General features: G+C 37.2%; 3 protein-coding genes across 4 annotated transcripts; 1 reads left to right on the top strand and 2 right to left on the bottom strand.

The window, feature by feature from the left end:
* Positions 1 to 179: 179 nt before the first annotated feature.
* On the top strand, positions 180 to 8,543 carry LOC106181796 (uncharacterized). Of its 2 annotated transcripts, none has more exons than XM_013566277.3 (13): positions 180 to 537; positions 1,126 to 2,570; positions 2,912 to 3,129; positions 3,521 to 3,622; positions 3,888 to 4,051; positions 4,608 to 4,701; positions 5,254 to 5,397; positions 5,783 to 5,921; positions 6,209 to 6,343; positions 6,739 to 6,881; positions 7,027 to 7,158; positions 7,397 to 7,480; positions 7,894 to 8,543. In XM_013566277.3, exons 2-13 carry the CDS (start codon positions 1,184 to 1,186, stop codon positions 7,945 to 7,947), a joined length of 2,796 nt encoding a protein of 931 aa, XP_013421731.2. In that variant the 5' UTR covers positions 180 to 537; positions 1,126 to 1,183; the 3' UTR covers positions 7,948 to 8,543. The 2 variants fall into 2 exon arrangements, with proteins under 2 accessions (XP_013421731.2, XP_013421730.2); XM_013566276.3 differs by having other exon boundaries at positions 181 to 525.
* A 152-nt stretch (positions 8,544 to 8,695) lies between these two features.
* LOC106181808 (chymotrypsinogen A-like) lies at positions 8,696 to 21,318 on the bottom strand. The gene is made up of 8 exons (XM_087008718.1): positions 21,156 to 21,318; positions 20,678 to 20,722; positions 12,556 to 12,667; positions 10,635 to 10,806; positions 10,178 to 10,280; positions 9,504 to 9,675; positions 9,130 to 9,284; positions 8,696 to 8,897 (listed from the first exon to the last, which is right to left on the bottom strand). Exons 3-8 carry the CDS (start codon positions 12,635 to 12,637, stop codon positions 8,703 to 8,705), a joined length of 879 nt encoding a protein of 292 aa, XP_086864844.1. The 5' UTR covers positions 12,638 to 12,667; positions 20,678 to 20,722; positions 21,156 to 21,318; the 3' UTR covers positions 8,696 to 8,702.
* A 1,507-nt stretch (positions 21,319 to 22,825) lies between these two features.
* LOC106181815 (tryptase-2) lies at positions 22,826 to 26,364 on the bottom strand. Its single transcript, XM_013566310.2, has 7 exons — positions 26,168 to 26,364; positions 25,773 to 26,012; positions 25,329 to 25,518; positions 24,828 to 24,930; positions 23,926 to 24,097; positions 23,509 to 23,660; positions 22,826 to 23,260 (listed from the first exon to the last, which is right to left on the bottom strand). The coding sequence occupies exons 1-7, from the start codon at positions 26,253 to 26,255 to the stop codon at positions 23,066 to 23,068; spliced, it is 1,140 nt and encodes a 379-aa protein (XP_013421764.2). The 5' UTR covers positions 26,256 to 26,364; the 3' UTR covers positions 22,826 to 23,065.
* Between the last annotated feature and the right edge of the window lie 704 nt (positions 26,365 to 27,068).

Raw genomic sequence — 27,068 nt, 5'->3', positions numbered from 1 at the left:
TTACAAGAAAAACGTAGTTATAATTGTAAAAACTGCTCGAAAAGTTTAGCTGAATCATGAACATCATAATTTATATTTGCATTCATGTTGAAGTGGATAGCTAAAAATATATGACTTAAAATAATGATAAATGAATATAAATCATCAGCGATTAGAGACTACTGTAATGACCTTGACCCTGTTGTGCTCTAATTTGAAAATGAAAGTGGCAAACTTTTCTTTAAATTAAACCAATAAACCAACGTCATATATCATTCAAGCTAATTAGACATAACGTCGAAGCATTCAAGTTATTGTACAGTGAATTTTTAGCATTGTCATGGTTTTAAATTCGAAAATGCAGGCTATTACTTGCAATGTTTACATATGACACATACGGTGGTTTTCTTGGAAAACAAAATGGGGCACAGAAAATGCACTGCTGTAATGTTCACAGGGTTACCCATCAAGGGTTTCAGTGACGTATTTAACGTGTCCGGAAATCGTTTGTGAAAGACTGACCAGAACGGAAGCAGTACGTACCCGGTAAGCGGCAAGGTATCGTTTAACTTAAAAAGTAATTGTACAAGGATGCAGTTTTGTGCAATGGCTTATCATGACTCGTGAATCATAACAACATTAAATCAAAAGTTCTTTTCGACTCGGAAGGGCTGTTACTGTGGTTGGTAACATTGAAAATAAAATGTTTTGTGGGTGACGCTACTGTGCATGGTGACATGCATTAATTAAAGATAAATTTGACTATTGTTCCGTATACATGTACAATGCATTATAAATACATTATTCTTCAATTATTGTTGATCCCTCAACTCTTATCACTGACACAACAAAATAGATTTTTGACATTGGGTAAAATATAGTTTGTACACATCTGAGTCAGGAAATTATGTAATTACTGAAATTTCAACTATGAAATTAAATACTGGTACTGGACAGTACACTCACAATCTTTAATGTGAAATTAATTTACTGTCATACAAACAGCTTATATATTATTTCTCTACAGGTACTACATATATATATATATATATATATATATATATATATATATATATATATATATATATATATATATATATATATATATATATATGCTTAGAAAAAATGTTCATTTTGTTATTTCAGACTGTAATAATTTGAACAAGCTCAACCATTCCCATTCCTGGCTTATTTCACAGTAGACATGACAGCCTCAAGTGAAGAATATGAAAAAAACTCTACTGATATCAAAGATGACAGCAACCTGGATAGTGATAGTGTCGTGTGCAACTCCAGTGAGATAAACAGTTTAATTCACAGAAATGCTTTTTTCTTCAGGGCTGTTCAGCAGCATTTTCCCAGAGATATATCTGTGCTAACCCAACCAGTCCTTTCTTATCAGACAAGCACACCTGATTTCAAAATTGTTCCTTCAAGGGACAGAATCCTGGAAAGACAACATAGACAGAACAGTGAAGGGTACAGTAAGCATGATGTTACGGCAACAGGAGAATGTACGGATCATTCTGTACCTGATCCAGAAAGCATAGGAGAAGGGCTCCCATTCAGTTCGACTTTGGAAAATGCCCCAGTACCTATGAATTTGTCACATCATAGCTCTATCCCTGACCTTGTTGAATGCTCAACCCCGCCCATTTCACCAGGAGAGTCGAAACAGATCAGTGTTATAGAGGACATTAGCAACAGACACCTTGACAGTCTTGAGGCCATAGTACAGGATGAAGAAAGTGATCCTGGGGATGCAAGTACTATGTTAGGTAATAGTGATACCCCCAAGTCACGTTGCCTCAGGTCAACATCCAGTAAAACAAGTGAGAATAAGCACAGGCCACGCCTACAAAAGACTGTCAGTTGGAGTGATGAAGGACCTAAACAAAAAGAGGTCAATATAAGATACTTTTCAGTTGATCAGCTTCAGGGAAGAAGGGATGTTGTATTTGAAAGGGAAACCTGGAAAGAAATTTATGGAAAACAGCAAAAGAATGATGAAGAGTCAAACCAAAAAGTTTCTACAGCTGGCTCAACCAGTGATGCGGTTGCTAGGAGGGACTCCTTTAGGAAGCAGAAGGAATCTAGTGGTTATGGTACAGGTGAGGGGGACCAGGAGGAGGAAGAGGATGTGTTTATACCCCAAGAAGGCACTTCAAGTTCATCTTCTCAACCCTATACACACCCTTTGGAAGGAAATGCACCAAATATGAGTAAACTAGATACTAATGACTCAAGTTTTCAGTTGTCCTCCTTTCAAATATCTTCTCAAGAGGAGCACAGAAACTCTCAAAAAGAACTGTTAGAACATACCCCAGTTCCCCCACAAAAAGGCAATGGTTTTGATATGATGTTGTTAGTGGATCCACCTGAAATTAGTATTGATAAAGAGGACGACAAGCCACAGGATGATCAGCCCTCCAGTTTTATCAGGTTTCATCAAGATGATTTAGAAAAACGCCTCCGTACAGAAAACATCCAGGCAATGGTTAGTGACATGTTCACAAATATGGAACCAGAAACCCTTGTGGAGCGACTTCCCTCAATTGTAGCTTCATCAGATTCTGAACCATCACCACCAAGTAATCAAATTTTGCATTTTTAGTATTGGCTTACAAAACTTTCTTTAAATTTTCATTACTAGTATTTAAATAAGATAAAAAATCTATTAGATTACAGCTGCCATTTTTAAGATTGTGAAAACAAGGTTAAATAGAAATCATGTATCATTAATTGGAAGAAAAATGACAATGCAGATATCATTGCTGAAGACATTATACTAAATTATAGGTGTCTAAGAATATTTGTGATCAATGAAATTGAAATGAAATCTGAGATCATCAGACAGATATGAATGTTCAACATTTATGTTAAGACTATTAAACATTTCAAGTAGAAATGAGCAAATCTGATATATTTTCAGATGCAAAGTGTTACAGAAAGCACAGCAGCAAGTCTCTTAGCACCCCCAGTACTAGTTCAGCCAAATCTAAAACTCCTGGCAGTGGAGGAGATTCCAGGGTGTTTAGTTTTGAGGATGACGTGGATGCTGGTGGGAACTTACACACAATTCCAGAAGAACCTGGAGCTCACAATTTAGATGCACATGGTATGAGAAATGAACAGAGACTGGAGATTGAGGTATTTCATTTTCCTTTATAGTTTAATTTTTGACACAAAAAGTAACTATAATCTTTATATAAACGTAAGTGTAATGGCCACCAATGTGCAGGTGAGCCCAGATGAAGTGAACTGTGTGAGATGTGCTACTGTCCATGTGCAAATGCTACTGCAAATTACACAGAGACACCTAAATACATAATTTTCAAGCAAAATGCAAATGAGACAAACCTGTTGAAGTGGTGAAACTAAGGAAATATTTCAGTAATTTTATTGTATTTGATAGTTGGGGAAGGTTAGAAAATTGAAAGGGTGCTGAAATGTAACTGTCTGTATTAAATTTTGAATCATGTATGTGAAATATTTCTGTATGCTGTAAGTGTAAGTCATAAATATTGTATTCTATCAACAGGTAGAGCTGAGCCCGCCCTGCACCAACAGCAGCCTAGAAAACATTCTTTTGAAGGCAGCCAGATGTTTCGACCCGCATTGTACTGATGTCAGTTGTTTACGGGTAAAGTTTCAATTCACATCATTTTGTCATCCTTTATCAGCGTATTGAATCAGTCATAACTGCCACTTATATTTATTTATATTTACATATTTTGAGATGCTAAAAACGGTTGGGGTTTATTTGAGAAAATAGGTTTAGAGAGATACTCTTTTGATAAAAATAATATTTTTCGGATATTCATGGCATGGGCTTAGAAATGTATATACTTCTCCTATGCATTGTAGTGCCAAGATTAGCCGTAGCTAATGTGTTATCATATCTGTAGGGTAAAAATCGCCTGAAACATGTTGAAGATCACCTGCATAGTGAAAAACAAATATGGCAGTGTGTAACATGTACACATGTGTTGCAATGGGCAAGTGACCATGCTGGCTGCTGTGCCGAGGTCAGATGTCCTCTTCAGTGGTGTAGCTTTTTTTGCGATTTAAGGTGAGTGTAAAAATCCCAGTGTGCTACTTGATATTGTCCCTTTTTAATTTCATTACTTGATTTTGAATGTTTGTTTCTAATGAATTTAATTGCAAATCTACAGGAATGGATAGAAATTATATGAGAGATAATTCAGCAGTTAAAAAAAGAAGAAATAAAAAAGTCATGAAACATTACAACAAATAGCTGAAGAAATGACAAGCAAAGAAATGCAATCAAAATGAAAAGCAGATAGAAAAGACAGTCACACTTACATGTAGCCAAACCTAGCTCCCACTGTTACCTTAGCCATATTTCAATATTTGCAGTTATTACAAAACTGTTGGGTGGGATTTCAAAAGGATTAATTATTTGGCATATGCTTTCTGCAGTTATACTTTTTTTAATAATTTTTTTGTATAGAAATCAAGGGCAAATTGTAAAGAGATTGGTGAGACATCTAATTATTGTTTTTAAAATACACATGTGAGGTGATGAATAAGACTTCAGCTAGTTTGGAATTTTACTCAATCGGCATGACAAACTGTGCTACTAAAGCCTGTGTTAACTGTTTTAGTGATGAGGACGCTGATGAGCAAATGGTTAAACTAGTCTCAGAATATCAAAACCTGATGCTGGAACCTTTTACAGATGACATGAAAATCATAAAGGTAGGGCCCTAATGGAGATACCAGTTAATAAGAATATTATACTTGACTTTACCAGCACTATCCTTTTATTTGAAATTATTTTTTAAGTCTGTTTTAACAAATGGTGGTGGAAGCATTGCAATGTATTTTGTCACTTGAAATGAATTTCGATTTAAGATAACTATAAAAAACCAAACATTTTCAAATAAAATTATTACTTGTCTAAGAATACCCATAATTCTGAGTCTAATTTTAAGTAACACATCTAGTGCAATGCAGGTATACGCTTGAAATATATATTTAAGGGTATATCTGACTTGATATACACTTTAAATATACCCCTTAAATATACATTTGAAGACCATATATTTTCTCTTCACTTTTGTTAAGTGAATGTATTCCTCACATTTTCATTCCATATAAAATGAGAAGAGGATGATGAGACCATTACTTTTCAAGAGGGAAGTAGTGAGCTGTTAGCAAGAAGTTCCAATAAAGACTTTGTAAAAATAAAATAGTGAGGAGTTAAGTTGAGTGTGCTGTCCTTTAAGTTTTTTTAACATATCTTTTTAGCTACAACGTGGCATGGGTGACAGTCAGGCAAGACACTGGGATCCTATCACAAGAATGGGCAAGTTTGGGAGCGCTGTATTGGCTGTTCCAGAAATAAACTGCGATGGGAAGAATAATGACATTTGTTATTGGTTTATCAAAAAGGTAAATATTATGGGTTTGAAAATTGAAACTATAGATATGAATTTTAAAAGTATAATACATTTATGTTTTTTAATTAATTTCTAAGTCTGAAGTGTGCATGATACAGGTATATGAATTTGATCTTTTTTTTAATCTTTGAATAATGTTACATTCCATTCACTCAAAGGGAAGATTTTATAGAAGCTGATGACTCTGTTGTGGTTATTTTATTATTTAATACTAGTTAATTGTGTTTATCAAAATAAGTATAAACCAAGTGCAAAGATAATTTTTTTTCTTTTAATCAAGTGATTGATTTAAATTATGAATAATGACCTAGACAATAATTGCATTTACACCAGTCCCATCACTGTATCAAAATTCATAGCATTTGCATTTTTTTTAGATGAAACACAATGCAGAAACTCTTGACTTGTTAAAGAGCCTTAGCTGGCAAGAAGCTAGTGCATATATTGTCCAGCACCTCTGGGTAGCCTTGGATAGTGATAGGAAGTTTATGCATGTTTGTTCCTGCTATGAAACTGGTAAGTGCAAATAAGATCTCAAGTCTGTTTTGTAACTCAAGACTCCATAGTTATTAAAATAGTGAGACCAGAAAAAAAAGACAATGAAACCAGAAATCACTTGTATCAATGACAAATAATTGGATAACACCTTAACTCATTTCATAATATTTGACATCAAGTGTTTGTTCTTAAAATATATCAGTCATATCAAGTTTAATCTGTATAATCAATTTTCCGTATTTTGACAAACCTGATGGATGCAGTTTATGATAGCTATAGCATAATGCCATATTTCATTCATGTAGGGCAAACACTAGGAGACCTGATAGGTGCAGTCCAACCTGCAGTGAGAGCTAAATACATCAAGGTGTACCTTAGACAGATTTTGGAAGCAGCACACTTTCTGCATCAAAGAAATATAGTTTACCTTTTGTGGACAGGTACTAGTACTATATTATAAATATGTGTATCACTTGGATACCTCGTCACCCTAAAGCTATAGTGACAGTAATCAAGTGCTCCACATCTAATGTTTTTATAAATTGTGCATTGCAATTCATCCCTGATTTTGTTAATTTGATATACTTAACGTTATTGAAATTGTATCTGTGTCAAAGATTTCGTTTTTTTTATGAAAGTAGCCAAAATGAGATTTTGAATACAGATTTAAATTTTTATATACACATCACATACAGTATGGGTCTGGAGTGATCTGTTAATTGTTTCATTAACAGTAATTTAAGTAGTATTTGGAAAATAATAATACATGTGAATGTAATTGGGTTTTGTTGACAATCTTGATTAAATACTTAATATTTTGCATATTACATTTCAGATTCAAACATTGTGCTAAATTACAGTAAGGAAATTGCCAAGCTGAGTAATTTCTCTGCAGCAGTCTCTGTAGAAACACAAGGTACAGAAGAAAGTATGGCAGACATAGCACTCAGACTGCCAACAGATATAGCTCCACCTGAGGTGAGTATTGGCTCACTTACATGTAACACATATGGCATAATTTGACCGTTCTTTCACACAGTCCCTGCCTTACTTACACATCCCTAGTGTACCATTTTGTCTATTGCTTAGTAATGTCTGTAAGTTGTTCTCACTTTCTTTCTAGTTACTTCAGGGAGAATGTCCAAATGCCAAGAGTGACAGTTGGGGTCTCGGCTGCCTTATATACCACCTGATTACAAGTCGGAGCGTCCTGCACAGCTTTAGACATGATAATCCTGAAATGATCAGAACTAAGGTGGATATTTAACCTTCAGTTGGATAAAGTCTTACATGACATACTGTAGTAAAATGCCATTGCAATTTTTTGTGACATTTGTATTCATTTATCTGTATGCCTGTCTGTAATTTATTTACTTATTTATTAAAAGTGATGGGATTATTTTTAAAACTTTTATTAATTATTATTAGACTCCATATGAGCCATATATTCAAGGGAAATGATTCTAAATATATTTAATGTCTTGGAACTTCAGGTGAGAACTCAACAAATTAGACTTCCAGATGTATCCTCTGTGGAAGATGCCGTCTTGGCCCATTTGATGTCAAAATGCCTACAGGTAAAGAAACTATCAGCTTTTCTTAATGTCCTCTCATTCAGTTCTTTGGTTTTATCTCATATCCAAGATGTGCACATATCTTAAGCTCTTTACATCTCAATGCCTTGTTCCATCAAATTGCAGAGAAAAGGGAAAGATGTAGACTTATATAGGTTCCATTCATGCCTGACACACTGAAACATTTTAAACAGAATATAATACCCTTTCATTTACTGTAATAGAAAACCGACACAAATGAAGAGGTTGGGTAGCACTCAAAATTTTACAACATGTACCTTATGTAATATGAAAACATTTAAATACATCATACAGACAATATGAGAGGTTAATTATTTTCTGGGGTAAAATGTATAAATATTCAAATTCATTTAAAGTAATCTACTAAAGCTTCATATTTTCCTAATTCTTTGCAGTTTTTGAGACAAGACAGACTTGTGGCAATAGACCTGAAAGCAAGACTGAAATAACCCTAGAAACAGATCTGCCCCTGGAGCTCATCTTGTCAGCCAACAGGCATGAGAAAAACTATAGCTAAAATTGGTTTTAAAGATTAATTTTCATTATAAAGAGCAATCATAATTTTATTGATATTGTATAATAGTGCCGGTGAATAAATTGTGTTCAGTATGATGTGTAATACACTGATAACATGTTACACAATTACTAGTGGCAGGATATATGATTTTTCAAACACAGTGACATATAATATACACCTTTCATAAAAAAATGCAGCTGGCTTCTGCAGATTGTAATTTTATAAAACCAAGATGTCAGTTAATTTGATGTGAATCATGCAGGTGAATGGCAACATGATAAAGTTTTATCAGAAGACCTTTATTGAGCCAAGCTACTTATGGAGAGTATTATCCAATAGGCTTATTTTCAGAATGTGTATTAAGTGTTCAAGAACAAATTGTTTTTTTTTTTCTGACATTTTGTACAAAATGAAAATTGATATTTTGGGTGTTATCAGTTACAAAAAGGTTTGACATTTGACATAATTGCATAACAAATGGAATAACGATTTTCATTCTCTGAAAATGAATAAAAGTTGTCATCACCATTCTTATTCCTGATTTGTTTATGTAGAGAAATGAAGAACAACCCACAGTGACGTGAAGGAGGTAGGAAACTTTCATGGCAGTAGTTTGATCTGCTTAAACTGCAGATAATATGATATTTATTACTGTTGCCTGAAATAGCTTTTAAGGCTCCAAACGCTTCATCCAAATGCAGCCCCTGGGGTGGTAGTAGTATCTTGCTGTATGATGTGTCGTATCCAGGACAAATAGGAGGTGATCCTTGAATATACTGCTGGAAACTCGGGGGTGTCACAGTCGCCAACTGCCCACGAGGACACGCCCACCGTCACCCATTGATCTCCTTTCTTGCAGAAGACATGGCCGTCGCTGTCACCCTGTAAAATAAGTAATAATAAACAAGTGGAAAATTTATTTGAGGAAAAAGTGACCACCTTAAAGTAAATATATATTTATGATTTCATTTTCGTTATAATATTTTCACTCACCACAGCATTTCTTACCGATTCGATTTTTTATAACCGCACTTACAAAAGCACTTGAAACCGCGTGAATACATAAAATATAATATTTGATTATAGTCTCAATGAGGATCATTGCTGCACGTACGTTACAAGTTTCACTGCCTACAACCCCGACACAGATGTGAAATGGCAACACCCTGGCTCCTGGATGCGGGTACTTGGACCACATGGCAGAGCAGTTGGTGTTGGGTATGATGTCAAGGCGCAGTTCCCTCAGCAGGACGTTACTTTCTCTTGTACCTAAAACAACATACGCAATCAGCTTGATGTTGTCAGCGTATTACAATTGCTCATTAGCTCAAGGGGCAGTTCTTGACCTCAATGTCTGCGCTTCGCAATTCTTAATATATTTAGCGCATCAAACCGTTTCATAGGTCCTCGTTTTTATGAAATGCTGCTCTCTCTCTCTCTCTCTCTGATTTCTATGTGAGGAACGCGCGGACACACGTAACTACGTACCTTTTGTCTCTCCCCAACCTAGTATCAAGCACTCGTCTGACGAAGTAAATACGTTGTTCACTGTCGGCAGGCAAGCAGGCTGTATGTACCGGGTAAACTGCACCGGCTGGCTCAACTTCAGCAGTGCGATATCGTTTCGGAAACCAGGACCGTCACTTCCATAATGCTCATGCTGAAAATATTTTATAATTTACTTTAGACAGCCTAAATAAAGCTGAAAAACTTCTTTCACTTTTTTTTCAATCTTATGTTAAAAAGATTTAAGCAAAATTAAACATGTAATGCTGAATTCTCAAAATTAAAATGGTCAGAGCCACACTACTGCTGTCAAAACCACACACAATGTCCCAGCACAACTAATGCTAAAAAATTACTCTACCTACCTCTTTCAAACTGTCAAACTTTATTCATTTAATTATTATTTTGATAATTTTATCGTAGTATTTTTGTTTTTTAATTTTTAATTGTGGGGGAAATAAATATAAAATTTACCATGTTTCTACCTGCAATAAATAAATTATAATGAATAAAAATATATTGGTGTTGTAAAGATAATTGGCAAGATTATAAACCATAACTTATTATCCGAAGGTTTGGAATGTGACTTTTAAACAATAAAAATGTGACATCACAGCATGGACCGCACCTCTCTGTAATTCCACCCGTACATGTACCTTGATAATCCTGGACACACGCGCAATTACTTCCCGTCCAGAACTTGGATCTTGATTATGATCACCAAAGACGACTTGATAGTCATCAGCATCGTCGTGGATACTGCAACAGATAAATGGATGATGGGACCAATAGAAAAAAATGGGACTCCAGATATGATCAATTATTTATTTATTTATTTATTTATTTATTTATTTTTAAATTTCTTGGAAATGGTGTAGAATACAATCCAAACCTCCACGCCTTATTTTGTTAACCAAAAAATTGCTTTATATCTTTAAGGTCTGTGGTTGTCATCTGTGCTGTTACAAAAAGAAAAAGAAGTTTGTCGCTTACACCCGTAACGTAGTAGGGTGTGTGCAGATGCAAAAGGTGACTTGTAAACCATTTTTGTGTGTGATTTTCTAGCATCAATTCATGATTTTAATTTTTTTCTCCTAATCATTAGAAACTTACGAATCCAAACAGTGTGCCGCAGTAACAACCCAATTTGGAGTAATGATGCTTCCGCCACAGATGTAGGTAGAGGATATTGTTTGGAGGCTACCGACAGAGGACCAGTGGTTAGGTGACGCTTCATTTCCACCGACCACACGGTTTCTTCTCAGACCCGGGAGAGCTGCACATTCTGTGGAAACTTAACCGTTTTAGACCATTGTTTAAACCATGTTGTATACCGTAATTTTTTTTCATGGAAAGCATCTTAAATGCCTAATTGTCACCTTTCCTCAATTTCTCCCTGCACTGTATTTCCACAATCTAACTATTCACTCAAAACGATACTTATTTCTAAAGGCAAGCAAGCTCAAATGGCAGTCATACCCCATATAACTATAGCTACAGCAATTCATTTCAAAATGTTGTCTTCTAAAACATCTGTCTTATAAATTTAGCAATAGTAAAAAAAAAACACGCATGCCTTCTTTAATGGGTGACCGATTTAAGCTAACATGCTTATTTTTGGGTGGTAAATTTATAGTCCGGGATCCCAGGGTTGAGCATGCCCGAAAGATCACCAATTTTCTTGTACCTGGCAATGACCTGCATGCTTACCTAAACATGAAAATGGGAGCCTGCCGTATTTCCAGTGGTGAGTGTGGTCAGGGTGGTCCAAAACAAAGGCCCTCAAATCCAGCTAGCTGGAATTTTTTAGGGGAACCCTTAGAAACCTATTGGGGGTCTTTCAGCATGGTCTCAGGTATATCAAATAGATACTGGCGGATAAACTGAGTGATGGGGTGTGGCTGGCAGACCCTGATTTATAGGTGGTGGAAATCCGGCTAGAATGCCCCAAAAGTTAAACCTAAAAAAACAACTGAAAAATGTTCCTTAGGGTCCCAGGAAAGTTGAATGACCATCGACAGACAATTTAAGTGATGGGTAGTGCCCGGCAGACACATCCAAAGAGCCACACCCCTTAAGTACAGCTAGCATGCTCCAACTGGAAAATGTTCCTTAGAGGAAGCTGAAATTACCAACGACAGACAATTAAAGTGGTGGGTAGTGCCCGGCAGACAAAACCAAAGAGCCGCACTCTTAATGAGCAGATAGTATGCCCCAAAAGTTAATCCTAAAAAATGACTGGAAAATGTTCCTTAGAGTCCAAGGAAGCTAGAATGACCATCGGCAGACAATTTAATTGCTGGGTAGTGCCCGGCAGACATGCCTTAAGAGCCACACCCTTATTGTAAAGGTAGCATGCCTAATGTAGGCCTACAGTTAGCATGCCCCAAAAATTAACCCTAAAAAATAACTGGAAAACGTTTCTTAGAGTCCCAGGAAGCTAGAATGACCGTCGTCAGACAATTTAAGTGGTGGGTAGTGCCCGGTCAATAATCTATCCTGGAACTCTACCTAACATTTTCCAGCCATTTTGAAAGAGTTACATTACGGGTACATCTAGCTGTACATTAGGGGCGTGGCTCTTTGAGCGTTTCTGCTGGGCACAACCCACCACTTAAATTGTCTGTCGATGGTCATTCCAGCTTCCTGGGACTCTAATGAAAATTTTCCAAGTTAAGTTTAAGGGTTAAGTTTAAGGGCATGCTAGCTGTACATAAAGGGTGTGGCTCTTTGGGCGTGATTTTTTTAGGAACTTTGCGGCTTCTTTTGTACAATACCGATGTTCAATTTTTAGCAATTAAGATTTGTATGCACCGCGCAATAGCATAAAAACAACATCAAGGGTTCCCCTAAAAAATTCCAGCTAGCTGGATTTGAGGGCCTTTGTTTTGGACCCACCCCTGACCACACCCACCACTGGAAATACGGCAGACTCCCATTTTCATATATAGGTAAGCATGTAGGCCAGGCACAAGAAAATTGGTGATCTTTTCGGGCATGCTTAACCCTCTGGGATCCTGCTCTATTACAGTACCTTTAAATTGCTGTCCTTTTGCAGTGTTCAGTCCAACAAGAACAACCCAAAGAACTTGTAGGCCTACTAGAAACCCTAACATCCTGTATGCTGTGGCTTGCAGCCGTTCACTCTAGTTGTGGCAAAAAAATCAGTTATCACGTGATCTGTAAGTTTATTCTTCATTTCATATTTTTGGGCAAAGGGAGTCAGTAGAGAGTTATGCAGGCAGGCTGCCTTGTTGAATGTTGTGTAGGCCCGGGATATGCATAGGCAAAGTGGAAGAGGTCAATGACCGCCATTTTTTTTTACGCTTGATATCGGCCTTCATATCATTTAGTAAGACAGTTGTAGGTAAATTTAAGTCAGATATATCAGCGTTTGCTTCGTTTTAGAGACAAGAGCCATCGTTTATGAGTGGTAAAATTCGACCCCAATCCGATTCACGGAACTAGGGCAAGAGGAAGCTGGAAACTTGGGGTGTTCGTGTCAGGCATATTAATGATCTGGCATATCAATGCGTAAGCGGTGATTAGTACAAAAAAAAAAAAAAAAAAACCTCCGCACTTGCACAAAATAGTACGCGACGTGTGTTTCGCGCCATATTTTGCAAAATCCGTAGCTGTTATTAAAATCCATGAAACTCTGTAAATAACCCATTATCCTGCTTGAAACTTTCGAAGAATAAACTTTAAAACATGATAAATATGAAAATTCTCAGACACAAGCCTAAAATTTTCCGTACCGTTAGCTTACGGATTTATCCAACAACCAAGCTAATGAACCTTTTTGCTCATTTAAAACATGATGTAAACAAACAATGTAAAATGAACATTTCAATTCCGACGAAAATTTTGTATTATTGTATGTGAGTCTTTTTTGCATTCACTAAGTTTTACGTAAGCGCCGAAATGTATAGAAATGATTTTGGAGTAACCTCCCTTCGCTTAATTCAGATGCACTTGTTGACGTTCACTACTATGTGAAGTGTTATATTTTGTTGCAAAGTAACAGTTGTACTTTGTTTACATAAAATGCGTGGGGTCATGTCGATACTCCCCCGCACCAATATATTACCCTGAGTGTCAGAGCAACGTAAAAGCTACATGTAGCTTGTTAAATATACCTTGTGATGGAGTCGCTTTTTAGACTATTTACTGGTATTGCTGATATGGGTTATATATGAAATCAAGATCGAGCTGGCAATAGCAGAATCTACCTACGGTAGCACCAATACTCCCCCTTAGTAAATTTTTGTATTATGCGCATCGATACGACCCCACATCGGTACATCCCCAGTAAAATTGCCGATGTAGGCGCACCGTTACTTCCCCATACCGATACTCGCCCACATCATTGCTTCCCCGCATCGATACTGCCCCGCATCTTTACTCCCCCGCATCTATATCCGCTATGCAATGTTTTCTTATTGCCGGTTCCCAAAATCGCCCAACGCGTGTACAAACCAAAGGTCCGAATCCAAGGACAGCGTTTATTGTAAAATCTCACATTTACATTAAGACAAAGGCGATAATTTATAGCTTAATGAAACACTGCTTTTTCATTTCTCAATAATTCAACGAATTGTGCAGTGCCTGAGGAAAAGAATATGGTGTGTTATTTATCTTCTTATAAAACAAACTTTGAGTAAAATTGTTTGATAAACTAGAGGATCAGAGAAGCGATACCGCCTCCAGATATTGTACCAACAGCTGGAGTAAGCGCATTCGTATGGAACCCCCCCCCCCCCAAAAAAAAAAAAAAAAAGGGACACCACCACCAGTCTTGTGCTTGACAAGCTCTACAAAATGCAATCAACAAGAGTTCTCAAAATATGCAAAAAAAAAAAAAAAAAAGCAAAATAACATAACTTAAAATGGTACAATCAAGCAGATTTTCGAATTGACCTGTATTTTCCTAAAACTGATCACTCCTGTGATTCTCTAGACAATAGGCCTATTGGTTTTCCTTGAAATATGTTGTCAGTGTTGCATATATGCTGACGAAAGAGAAAACCTAGGGGCAACACTGGGCATATCTCTGCTAGTTTTGAAGATATGAGGGGCAAGAAAATATGCAAAGCTCAGTTCATGGTGAAAAAGTAGGTCAAAGGTCAATTTCAAGGTCACAGATAACCATTGTATGACTTCCTATTCAAATTCCACATCAACTTTGGGTGTATCTCTGCCGGTTTTTGAGATATAAGGGATAGAAAATTTGCAAAGATCAGTTCATGGTGAAAATTAGGTCAAAGATTAATTTCAGGGTCACAGTTAGATTGCCAGTATATTACTTCTTATTCGTGTTCAAAAATAACTATGGGCGTATCTTTGCCAGTTTTGGAGATATAAAGATCAGAAAATTTGCAAAGTGCAGTTTATCATGAAAAGTAGGTCAAAGGTCAATTTCAAGGTCACAGTTAGATTGCCAGTATATGATTTCCTATTTAACTTCAATAGTAACTATGGACCTATCTCTGCCAGTTTTGGAGATAAAAGGGAAGGAAAATTTGCAAAGTTCAGTTCATGTTGAAAATTAGGTCAAAGGTCAATTTCAGGGTCAAAGTTAGATTGCCAGTATATGACTTCCTATTCAAGTTTAATAGTAACTATGTGCGTATCTCTGCCAGTTTTGGAGATATAAGGGACTAAATGTTACAATTTTGGAGTCAAAATAATGTGCCATAAATTGCCTACTGAAGAAATTAATTGAAATAAAGAAGAGGTCATTTTAGTTGAAAATTTTGAAATGGGAGGTGCTCAGAAGTTCCAGAAAGGAAACCTTGCAAAGTGCGGTTCATGGTGAAAAGTAGGTCAAAGGCCGATTATAAAGTCACAGTTAGATTGCCAATATATATGAGTTCCTATTCAAATTAAATAGTAATAATGGGCGTATCTTTGCCAGTTTTGAAAGTATAAGCACTGAAAAGGTTGCAAAGTTGAGTTCATGGTGAAAAGTAGGTCAAAGTTCGATTTTAAGGTCACTGTTAGATTGCCAGTATATGACCTTATATTCAAGTTCAATAGTAACTTTGGGCCTATCTCTGCCAGTTTTGGAGATAAAAGGGAACGAAAATTTGCAAAGTTCAGTTCATGATGAAAAGTAGGTCAAAGGTCAATTTAAAGGTCACAGTTAGATTGCCAGTACATGACTTCCTATTCAACTTCAATAGTAACTATGGACCTATCTCTGCCAGTTTTGGAGATACCTGTATAAGGGACTAAATGTTACAATTTTGGAGTTAAAATAATGTGCCATAAATTTCCTACAGAAGAAATTAATTGAAATAAAGAAGAGGTCATTTTAGTTGAAAATTTTGAAATGGGAGGTGCTCAGAAGTTCCAGATGCTTAAATTTCATGAAATAATGTAATTTTTGACCAGAAGTTGTCTGCCTCGCCAAGCCTTATGTTATATTTTCCAGAGGTTCAAAATTTATTACATATTACCATATTGCACATTTTGCTTTCACCACCACAATGCACCTTTTGATACAGCATAACTCGTAAACCGTATGGAAAACAAAAAAAAACGGAAACCACCTCCAGTGTTGGGCTTGACATGCTCTATCAAATGCAAAAAAAGAGGTCTCTAGCATTAATGGTTCCGAAATTAGAGACAGTTTTCTGTTTCGGCATCTAATGGCCGCTGCTCCCGTGAAAAAGCACCGATTGACCCCAAACTCACGGATATGAAAGATGACCTGCGAGGCCGGCAGAGCCGGCGGAACAGGCGAGTCGGGACTAAAACCATGGACTAAAACGCTGGTGGTACAATAAAAAGGGTGTGTAACGAAGTAAAGTATAGGGCCTACAGACATTATTCAAAAATCACAATGCCGATCTGCAAACGAAGTCTGAAGGGAAAAATGAATTATGATCTAAGTTACAAAGCAGTCCAATTTTAGTTTCTTTATTTTTCTACAATATTTCGAATAAAATTTGTCCCATTTGGGTTCAAAGAAGGTGGCGCACTTTTGAAAAAAAAAACCGTTTTACAGAAAAGTTTTAAATCTAGGTTTTGGTGTCACATTCCTTTGAGTAAAATAGTTAGAATGAATATATTGCACTGTAGCTAAGCGAATGTGAAGAATTTGGGTCCTACACCTAGAAAGGTAAAGAGGGCGTAGGTAGTACCTGGAAGGATATTGAAAAGTACATGAATAACCAAAAAGAATTAATTGGTAGCTTTTGGGGCCAGCATTGCTGCTCGAACACCCAACCGGTCAATGAACAAGTACTAATGAGCCGACACCAACTTTATCGAAGGTAGAGAAAGCGATGGAAGATATGAAGAATGGTAAAGCCCCTGGATATGACGACCTGCCAGCGAAACTTCTGAAGAAAGAAGGAAAAAACCTCAACAAATACTTCCACAGTATATGCACTGCAATCTGGAAGAAAGAAGAATGGCCATCTGAATGGACAGCATCAGTCTTTGTAACACTCCCGAAAAAGGGAGACATTTTTAATGTGATAACAACCGAACCATTTCTTTGATCAGCCACAGCAGCAAGATCATGCTAAAATCATAGCAAACAGAATGCAAAATAAGCTGAAAGATTAAATAACTGAAGAACAAGCTGGGTTCAGATCGGGAAAAGGAACAAGAGATCAGATACTCAACTTAAAATTACTTCTTGAAAAAAGCTGTGAATCCGGGACAGATGTTTAACTCTCTTTCATTGACTATCGAAACGCTTTTGATACGGTGGTACAAGAGGTCCATGGAGTGAAATGACAGAAATGGGATTCCCAAACCACATGATAGGACTCATCAATAATAATAATAATAATTTATTAAGATTGCAACCCAGTGGGTTGAAGTTGTACATAGAATATTAAAAAAATTTATAATGATAATAAAATGAATATTTGCATGAATAAAACTGAGTTAAAAGACTGCTAACTGAACTTTAAAATTATTGTACTTAGGATAAAAGACAGCATAATACTATTGGAAATTTAAAAGTGCATATGGAATAAAAGAGCATCGGAATCTGTCGGTCTTAAATTTTGGCACTTTGTATCTATTGTTAGATCTTAAAAGACGATTGGAATGCTCAATTAAGATGTGATTCAATTTGTCAGAGGATTCAGTCATTTTGTAAAAGAAAGTTTTGCACAGATCTTCCCTTCGTTTTTCTAAAGTGCACATATTTGCCAGGTTCAGGGCTTCATCATAGTGTAGGTCAGGGAAAATAATTTTTAAAGCACGACTTTGGACAGTCTCTAAAAGTTTGCATTGCTCTATAGTTAGTCCTGGATGCCATACAGGGCAGGCATATTCTAGAATTGAGCGGACAATACTTTGGTAAACTTGGATTAAGTCAGCAGGGCTGAGCTTAGCTCGCTTCAGTTGACGGAGGAAATAGAGTCTTGCACATGCCTTTTTATATATATATGATCCACATGAGTACCCCATTTTAGGTCATTGCTAATATGGATGCCCAGAAGTTTGAACTGTGTAACCTCACAGATTGGCGTGTCATTTATAACTATTGGTGGGAGATCTGGTTTAGAACGTGTAAAATTTAGGGTCATGGTCTTGGTTTTTTTGGCATTCAGTTTCATATTGTTATTTTGTGTCCACAGCACTATTTCATTACTTGCACTTTGTAAGTGGCATGGACCATCAATATTACAAATGTCATACACTGTAGTATCGTCAACATATTTGTAGTCTGGACATCTGGATTTTAAGTCATCAATCATGATGGCAAAAAGCAGTGGCTCAAGAACCTGTATGTCACTCATAAAGCAGCAGTAAAGGACAACTCATGGGATGACAAATTGGTTTGAAATCTGACAGGGTGTGCGTCAGGGATGTATTTTGTCACCTCACTTATTCAACATCTATGAGAGAAGCACTGGAAAACCATCTAGGAGGAATCAAAATTGGTGGAAGAACAATCAACAACTTGAGGTATGCTGACCACGTAGTTCTAATAGCAGCAAGCATGCAAGAACTCCAATACCTAACTGATAAAGTCAAAACTGCAAGTGAAGCGGCAGGGCTTTTCCTCAATGTCAATAAAACAAAAGTGATAAAAGGGACACAAGAAGAAAATGATGAGAACCTTGTGGAGGACAACCAAGAAGTGGAGAATGTAAAAGTGTTCAATTACTTAGGCGCGTTTTTTACCAACACCGTAGAAAAGAAAAAAAACGACTGTTGCAAGCAATGGTGTATTTCCCCTAGCTACCTATGGAGCAGAATGCTGGGTCATCAAGAAAACTGCACAGAAACGAATCACCTCATTCGAACTATTATGCTACCGCAGATTACTACGGGTGAACTGGGTGGACAGACAGGTAGGAACTTGGAAACTTTTGGGATTGATAGAGCTACACATGTAGTTGAATTTTTTTTCCAAATATAACCTAACATTTTGAAAGCTGGTTTATTTAATGATTCTATATAACAGATATAATGATATATATAACAGCTGATGACGAGAATCCACATCTAAACCATTTTTATCGTAAGTAGCCGCTCGCAGGGACGCACTATTGTTCCTGAGTGTTAAGGGCAATGGTATCCAGATCGTTTTATTGTCCTGAATCAACTGACACATTACCTTCATGTTTGAGCTGGACAACGCTATGAAACAAAATTAAATGATAAATGTAAAATAAAACATGATATTTCCTAAACTGAATCTGAGCATTTTACAGTCACACTGTACATGTATGTTGGCTGTGTTTTCTTCCTTGGTGACTGTATAACCACCCTTCTTATACACACACTGGACAAAAGAAGTCTCACCCCCTACCTCAGAGTAATAAAAGTAGGCAGATCTTGGGGACTTATAATGCCTGGTCTACTTATAATGTGACTAATGAGTATAAAACCGCTATACCATGGAATTGTATTGTTGGTCTTGTACATGTACAGCAAATGTTATTCCTGTCTTCCTCCAATATGGCAAGATACAGGCAATTATCTAACGGTTATAGGTGCAAGTTATTAACCTGAAGAGGCGGAATATAAGCAATGTCAGAATATCGATACAATTGAATTGTTCAGTCAGAACCGTGCAGAGGGTCTGGTCTCGGTATAGAAACACTGGATCAAGAGACAAATTGCCTCTGATGGGTCGTCCAAAAAAAAATAAAACTGGCCGTGAAGACCGACGACTGATTTTGATGTCCAGGTTGTCAAAGTTCGACACTGCTTGTCAGTTGACAACACAGTGGAACAATTTCACACATAAGAATGTGTCTGTGAAAATTGCTAGGCGTCGGTTACATGCTCTGAGAGTGTACAGCAGGGTAGCAAGACTGAAACCTCTTATATCGTTACAAAACAGGCAACGTACAGTAAACTAGGGTCAACAGGATCAGGAACTGGACAGTGCATGACAATTGGTCCTATATATATTTTTCTGATGATTGTCACTTTGGTCTGACCTCTGATGACAGACGGGCACGATGCTGGCGAACTGCTGGTAAAGCATTTGTACCACATGCACTGAATTTTCGAACCCGGAGCAGCATATTCATCATGGTGTGGGGCTGCGTCAGCATCCATGGCGTGAGCGAATTGATAGTGGTTGATGGAAACATAAATCACTAGAAATATATCGATGTTTTGGAGTCAGACTTGCTACCATCTATTACTAACATGTTTGGCGACAGGAATTATCCGTTTGTTCACCAGGATGGCAATGCTCCTTGTCACAGGCCCAGAGCAGTTGATGCTTGGTTTGACCAACATGACATTCGCAGGGTGATAGAAAATGTGTGGAATGATATGTCAAAACTTTTCACAAATGCCCGTATAACCAGCAGAGAAACTCTGTTATATTCAGTGTTTCATGCTTGGGCCAGCATAAGCCCTGAACGCATCAGACAATTATATGAAACCTTGCTTCGTAGACTGGCACCTATTATTAGGTCACCTGGCTATGCCAATAAATTTTGGACTTGAAACTGCATATTTTGGTAGAATGTATATTTTGTTCTTTTGTGATTTTTTGTGAAATTTGATGTTAATAAAATGATACCAGGAGCATATCATTCCACAGTCATTTATCTCCCCCATAGTATTGGTTCAGTAGGGGTGACACTTCTATTGTCCAGTGTTTGTACTTTGGAAAGCTGATTGACCATCTTGGCTGCTCAATTTCTGTTACTGCTTACCTTTTTTCGTTATTTTCATCGTAATGAAAAGCAGCTAAGTAATACCTGGAGAAAAATTTTGTTGCATTTGAACAATACTCAACAGAGGTATAAGTATAAATATAAAACCCACAATGAAAGAGTCCATTATGAAATATCTCTTTATCTCCTCTAAGCCAACTAAAGTGCGTATGTTATGGTGCAAAGTGAATAATCAGGCTATGGAAGGCTTCCAGGGATGAAGTTTGATACCTTGGGGACAAACGTTTGATGTCTACAATATCCACTATATCAAAATAAATTGAACAACTAGACACAAGCACCCAGCTGTTGTGAATGAACGTGAAGTAAAAATCAATGTGTTGTCAAAAATCATATGCATTCCATCACAATTTTCTTATCTTTGGAAGTATTCTCTAATTAACAGAAATGAAATGAGTTTATTAGGTGTTTTTGGGAATAATATACCCCGGTACTAAACTGAATAAGCATTACTTACCCTGGATGCTTCAAGCTTTTGAACGACCTTCAAACGGCGCATTGCCCTATGCTCAGACTGTTCACTTGCTCCTGGTGTGTGGTCAATTCATTGAGACATGACCAGTAGAGACAGTGTCCTCCGGCACGGTTGCTATCGCCAGTTGTTGTCAGCCCACTACTTGAGAGATTACAACAAAAACCCAAACTTTTTGGGAAAAAAATGATCAAACTTTGAATGTCGAACTGACTTCATTATACATAAATTTTGCTATTCGCCCCAAGATCATTAATTTTTCAACGAAAATTAACAGTTATTACACCTTTAATTGTGGTTAGGTAACTTTAATGTTTCTCATATTAAACTTAAAATAAATCTAAAAAACATAAATTACATTTACAAAAATGAAAATGGTTTATAACAATATTAAAAACCATCTTACTGACTATTAAGCCCACATTATCCACTAATCATTTAATAGCACCTTGTGGAAAAAATCTACACGGTAATTTAAATTTTTGGTGAAATACCCTCAATGCAATTCCTTTTTAACATCAATTTGTGACCATGCATTTGTAAATCACATTTCTTTATAATTAGAAAACATTCCTTGCACGGTGCACCATTTGAAGAATTGTATTTAGCTACATATACCCCGATACACATTTATGGCATGAGGAAGGCAACTTTAAAGGGACACTCCATCAGATTGTCCTGCCAAAATTGATTTTCCAAGCAAATGCTCAACTCTCTCGTACTCGTGAATCATTTACCTATCCCTCTCTTTTCTTGCATTTGTTCTTAAATTAAATTTATAAATGTTGATTTTAACATAAAATAAAATAAAATGGCCAGTAATTATAACATCAGGTACACACACACACACACACACAAAAAAAAAAAAAAAAAGAAAAAAAAAATTAAGTGTTAACCATTGAGATATGTAAGGTTTTATAAGAATCTGGGAATGGCAAAATAAACATTTTGGTAATTTCCAAACCCATGAAGTGTGCTTTCATTTTTGTATTAAATAAACTACCCTGTCATTATACCTTTCCCTTAGTTTGAATGGGGCCATTTAGAATAGAAGATCCGGGTATCAACTGGTCCAAGATGCTTCCCCACGCGTCGTCCCTGCAGGGGCACAGTAATTAACTCTTGGCTCCATTCGACCAGACGCGTGGGGAGGCGTGTGAGAGGCGGAGAGACCATTGCAGGATTAGCGGTCTTCCTTTCATGTAGGGTCCACCATAATTGAGCCTTGGACCAGTTGATATTCGGATCTTCTATTCTCAATGGCACCAGGAACATTATAACAATATCAAGTACACTTTGAAACCCATACAGTCTGCCTGCCTTCAAAAGTAAATTTGCCAAATATTTTTACCTGTATCCTCTATATCAATGTAAACATATTATGTTGAATCAGGGGAGCATAAATTATTTGCACAGGATAACAAATCCGCATGAGAAATATTTGGTAGAAGTATGGAATTCATTTCAGTGATTTTATCTATAATATACCTGATTATCTGTGTAATTTCACTCCCGTTTGGATCAACACAATGCGTCGAAACCACCATAGTTAATCTGCCGCACATCTAACGCATTGCGTTTGTAACAAGATAGCTGTTTTATCCGTTACCCTAAATCAACATTATGTCAGAAAGAATTTGCTATAACTCGATGTATTAAACAACAACAAAAACATGTTTATGGTATGCTTGAAGTTGCCCTTTCCATGTAGCATGAAAAAACACGGTATAAAGTTCTTAGACGTCTATGATGTAAACAACCAACATGCCGTGTCATCTGTCCTCAAAACACCAGCTGCGGACACTGGGTTACAAGTCATCATAATATCATAATACGATTGCTGTAATTTTGAGCTACGGGTCCATTAATAGCAAACAGTGTTGTTCAGGAACGCATCATCCAAATATAGCCCCAGGGGTGGTAGTAGTATCTTGCTGTATGATGTGTCGTATCCAGGACAAATAGGAGGTGATCCGTGAATATACTGCTGGAAACCCAGGGGTGACGCAGTCGCGCATGGCCCACGAGGACACGCCCACTGCCATCCATTGATTACCTTTCTTGCACATGAGTGGGCCGCCGCTGTCACCCTGTAAATAAGTAATAATAAACAAGCGCAAAAATTACTTGAGGAAAAAGTGACCACCACCTTAAACCAAATATACTTTTATGGTTTCGTTTTTGATATCATCTTTTCACTCACTACAGCATTTCTTACCGATTAGATTTTTTATAACCGCACTTACGAAAACACTTGAAACCGCGTAAATACATAAAATATAAGATATAATATTATGTCATTTGATTATGGCTCAATGAAGATTAATGATGTACGTACGTTACAAGTTCCATTGCCTCCGACACCGACACAGATGTGAAATGGCCACACCCTGGGTCCTGAATGCGGGTACTTGGACCACATGGCAGAGCAGTTGGTGTTGGGTGTGATGTCAAGACGCAGTTCTCTCAGGACGTTACTTTCTCCTGTGCCTGAAACAAAATACGCAATCAGGTTGGTGTAATGTTGACTTATGTTGGGTGTTTCTTTGTCATGTTCTCGTTTTGAAACAACTGATCTCTAGCGCCGTTCCAAACATTGCGTATTTCAGTTGCTAATTAGCTCAAGGGGCAGTTGGGCTTGCTGTCTTTGCTTCTTAATAGCGCATCAAACCGTTTCATGGGTCATATCTTTTTTAAATGCCCCTCTCTCTCAGATTTCTATGTGACGAACGCGCGTACACACATATCTATGCACCTTTCGTCTCTCCCCACCCTAGGATCCAGCACTCGTCTGAAGGTGTAAATACGGTGTTCACTGTCGGCAGGCAAGCAGGCTGTATGTACCGGGTAAACTGCACCGGCTGGCTCAACTTCAGCAGTGCGATATCGTTTGGGAAACCAGGGCCGTCACTTTCATACTGCTCGTGCTGAAAATGAACTTACTATGGACATCTTTGAATAAAGATGAAAACTTAAAGGGATAACAACTGTTCGTTTTGCCCAAAAAAATTTCCTGGGGTAAGCAACAATTTTCCCAAACTTACCAATGGTTAACGAATCAATTCTGACATTCAAACTTAGTCCCTGTTTTTTTTTTTTTCTAAAAAGTTTGGTTTTATGTAATAATCTCTTGAGAGATTATTAGAGGGCAGCCATCTATGTAGATCACGTGATCCGATGGCAAGAACAGATTTCTGAATAGGTGATAATCGCTGTTTTTGGTGGTAAAAGAGAATTTATTATGTTTCTGTTAGTTGTTTACAGTGAATTCATTGTGAAATATGGATCTCATACGAAGAGTTGCTATCCCTTTAATCTCTGTCATAACATGTTTAAAAGATTTAAGCAAACATTAAACATAGCATGCTGAATGCTCAAAATAAACGGTCAAAGTCACACTGCTACGGTCACAAACACACACAATGCCTTAGCACAACTAATGCTAAGAAATTACTCTACCGACCTCTTACAAACTGCCAGACGCTTACATTTTATTCATTTCATTGTTATTTTGATAGTTTAGAGTAGTGTTTTTGTTTTATTTTCAACTATGGGGGAAATAAATATTAAATTTACTATGTTTCTACCCTTTAAACAACAAAAATGTGACATCACAGCATAGACCACACCTCTCTGTAATTCCACCCGTACATGTACCTTGATAATCCTGGACACACGCGCGATTACTTCCCGTCCTGAACTTTGATCTTGATTATGATCACCAAAGACGAGTTGATAGTCATCGGCATCGTCGTAGATACTGCAACAGATAACTGGATGATGGGATTGATAGAAAAAATGGGGCTCCAGTTATGATTTAAATAAATCAGATCAATTGCTTTTTTTGAAATTTCTTGGAAAAAAATGGAGTAGAATACCATCTACAATCCCACTGATAACCAAAAAACTGCTTTATATCTTCAAGGCTTGCGATTGTGGTTGTCATCTGTGCTGTTACAAACAAGATAAAGTAGATTGTCGCTTACACATATCAGTAAGATGTGTGCAGATGCAAAAAGGTGACTTGTTTTAACAAGTTAAAACTACTTTATAGGTGGTTTTCTAGCATCAATTCATGATTTTAATTTTTTAATTTTTTTATTTTATTTATTTATTTATTATTATTTTTTTTTTTTGTCCGATTCATTAGAAACTTACGAATCCACACAGTGTGCTGCAGTAACGACCCACTGTGGAGCGATGATGGTGGCGCCACAGTCGTGGGTAGAGGACATGGGCTGCCCGTATTTTATTGTGTGGAGGCTACCGACAGAAGGCCAGCGGTTAGGTGGCGCTTCTTTACCACCGACCACACGGTTTCTTCTCAGACCCGGGAGAGCTGCACATTCTGTGGAAATTTAGACATTTAGACCATTGTTTGTATCATGTTGCATACCGTAATTTTTTCTCATGGAAAGCGTCTTAAATACCTAATTGTCACCTTTCCTCAATTTTCCCCAGTACTGTCAGTTGTACTGCCACTACCTAACCATTCACTCCAAACAATATGTATTTCTAAAGGCAACCAACCTCTTTTAAGCAAATGGCAGTCATGCCCTAGACAGCTAACTACAGATTTTAGTTAATTCCTCGCAAAATTACCTGCATTCCCATCAGGAGCCGTTGTGGTTGTACCAGAGGTTCCATGCACTGGGGTACTGCCCACCGGCGTTGATGTCGTCCCTGGTGTGGTGACAGGGGGCGTGGTCTGGCTCGTAGTACCTGTTACACAGCATCTTATACCCCAGTAGCCGTCACAGTGTGCCCAGTGGTCCCACTGTCCACCATTACAGGTTGCCACATTAGAATCAAGACACTGGCCACCCGCTATGTCAGAGCACACTGAGAAAGAGATGGAGAGCGTTTCATTTCAAAATGCTGTGTTCTAAAACAACTGTGTAATCATGAATTTAGCAGTCGTCAAAAAACATACGCATGCCTTCTTTACTGGGTGACCAATTGAAGCGCACATGCATAGTTTTAGGGGACAAATTTACCTTTAAACTGCTGTCCTTTTGCAGTGTTCAGTCCAACAAGGACGACCCAAATAACTTGTACTTCTAGAAACCCTAACATGAGTAACATCCTGTATGCTGTGGCAGTTAAAATATGGAGCTTTCAGCCGCTCACTCTGGGTGTGGGAAAAACATCATCTGTTGTATTCAGTGGCTAATGGAAACCCCTATTTTTGGGTCCTCATCTCGAAATCAGGGTGGGGGTGGGATAAATTATTTGCACAGGATAACAAATCCACATGAGAAATATTTGGTAGAAGTATAACATTCATCTTAGTGATTTTCTGTCTTATACCTGATTATCTGTGTAATTTCACTCCCGTGAGGAACAACGCAATGCGTCAAAACCACCATAGTGAACCTGCTGCACATCTAACACATTGCGCTTGTAACATACTAACAAGATAAATTCAAATGATCTGCTGTTTTATCCGTTACCCTAGATCAACATAATGTCAGAAAGTATTTGCTATAACTCGATGTTTTTAAACAACAACAAAAACATATTTATGGTATGCTTGAAGTAGACAATTTGCCCTTTCCATGTAGCATGAAAAACACACGGTGTTAAATTCTTAGACGTCTCTGATGTAAACAACCAACATGCCGATACCGTTTTAAGGTCTTGTGTATCACGTATATGATATTACGTACTCATGAAATCAAAGGTTAGGTGTTTCATATGTAATAAGGTGTGTTGGATGAAGATGACGAAAATTGCCGCATGACGAATATTTTCACATGCAACTTGTATTTGAGTGAGCCATTGTGCTTAATCGTACTGGTAGGAATAGAACTAATTTTGGTAAAGATAGATCTAGGTACATACAAACGGAATACAAAACATTGACCCATAGTCTTTTTGTTCTTATTTCACGTTATT

Source organism: Lingula anatina, chromosome 1 (assembly GCF_051362555.1).
Source record: "Lingula anatina isolate TDL-2025a chromosome 1, LinAna3.0, whole genome shotgun sequence".
Taxonomy (NCBI): domain Eukaryota; kingdom Metazoa; phylum Brachiopoda; class Lingulata; order Lingulida; family Lingulidae; genus Lingula; species Lingula anatina.
This window is presented reverse-complemented; position numbering and strand designations above follow the sequence as displayed.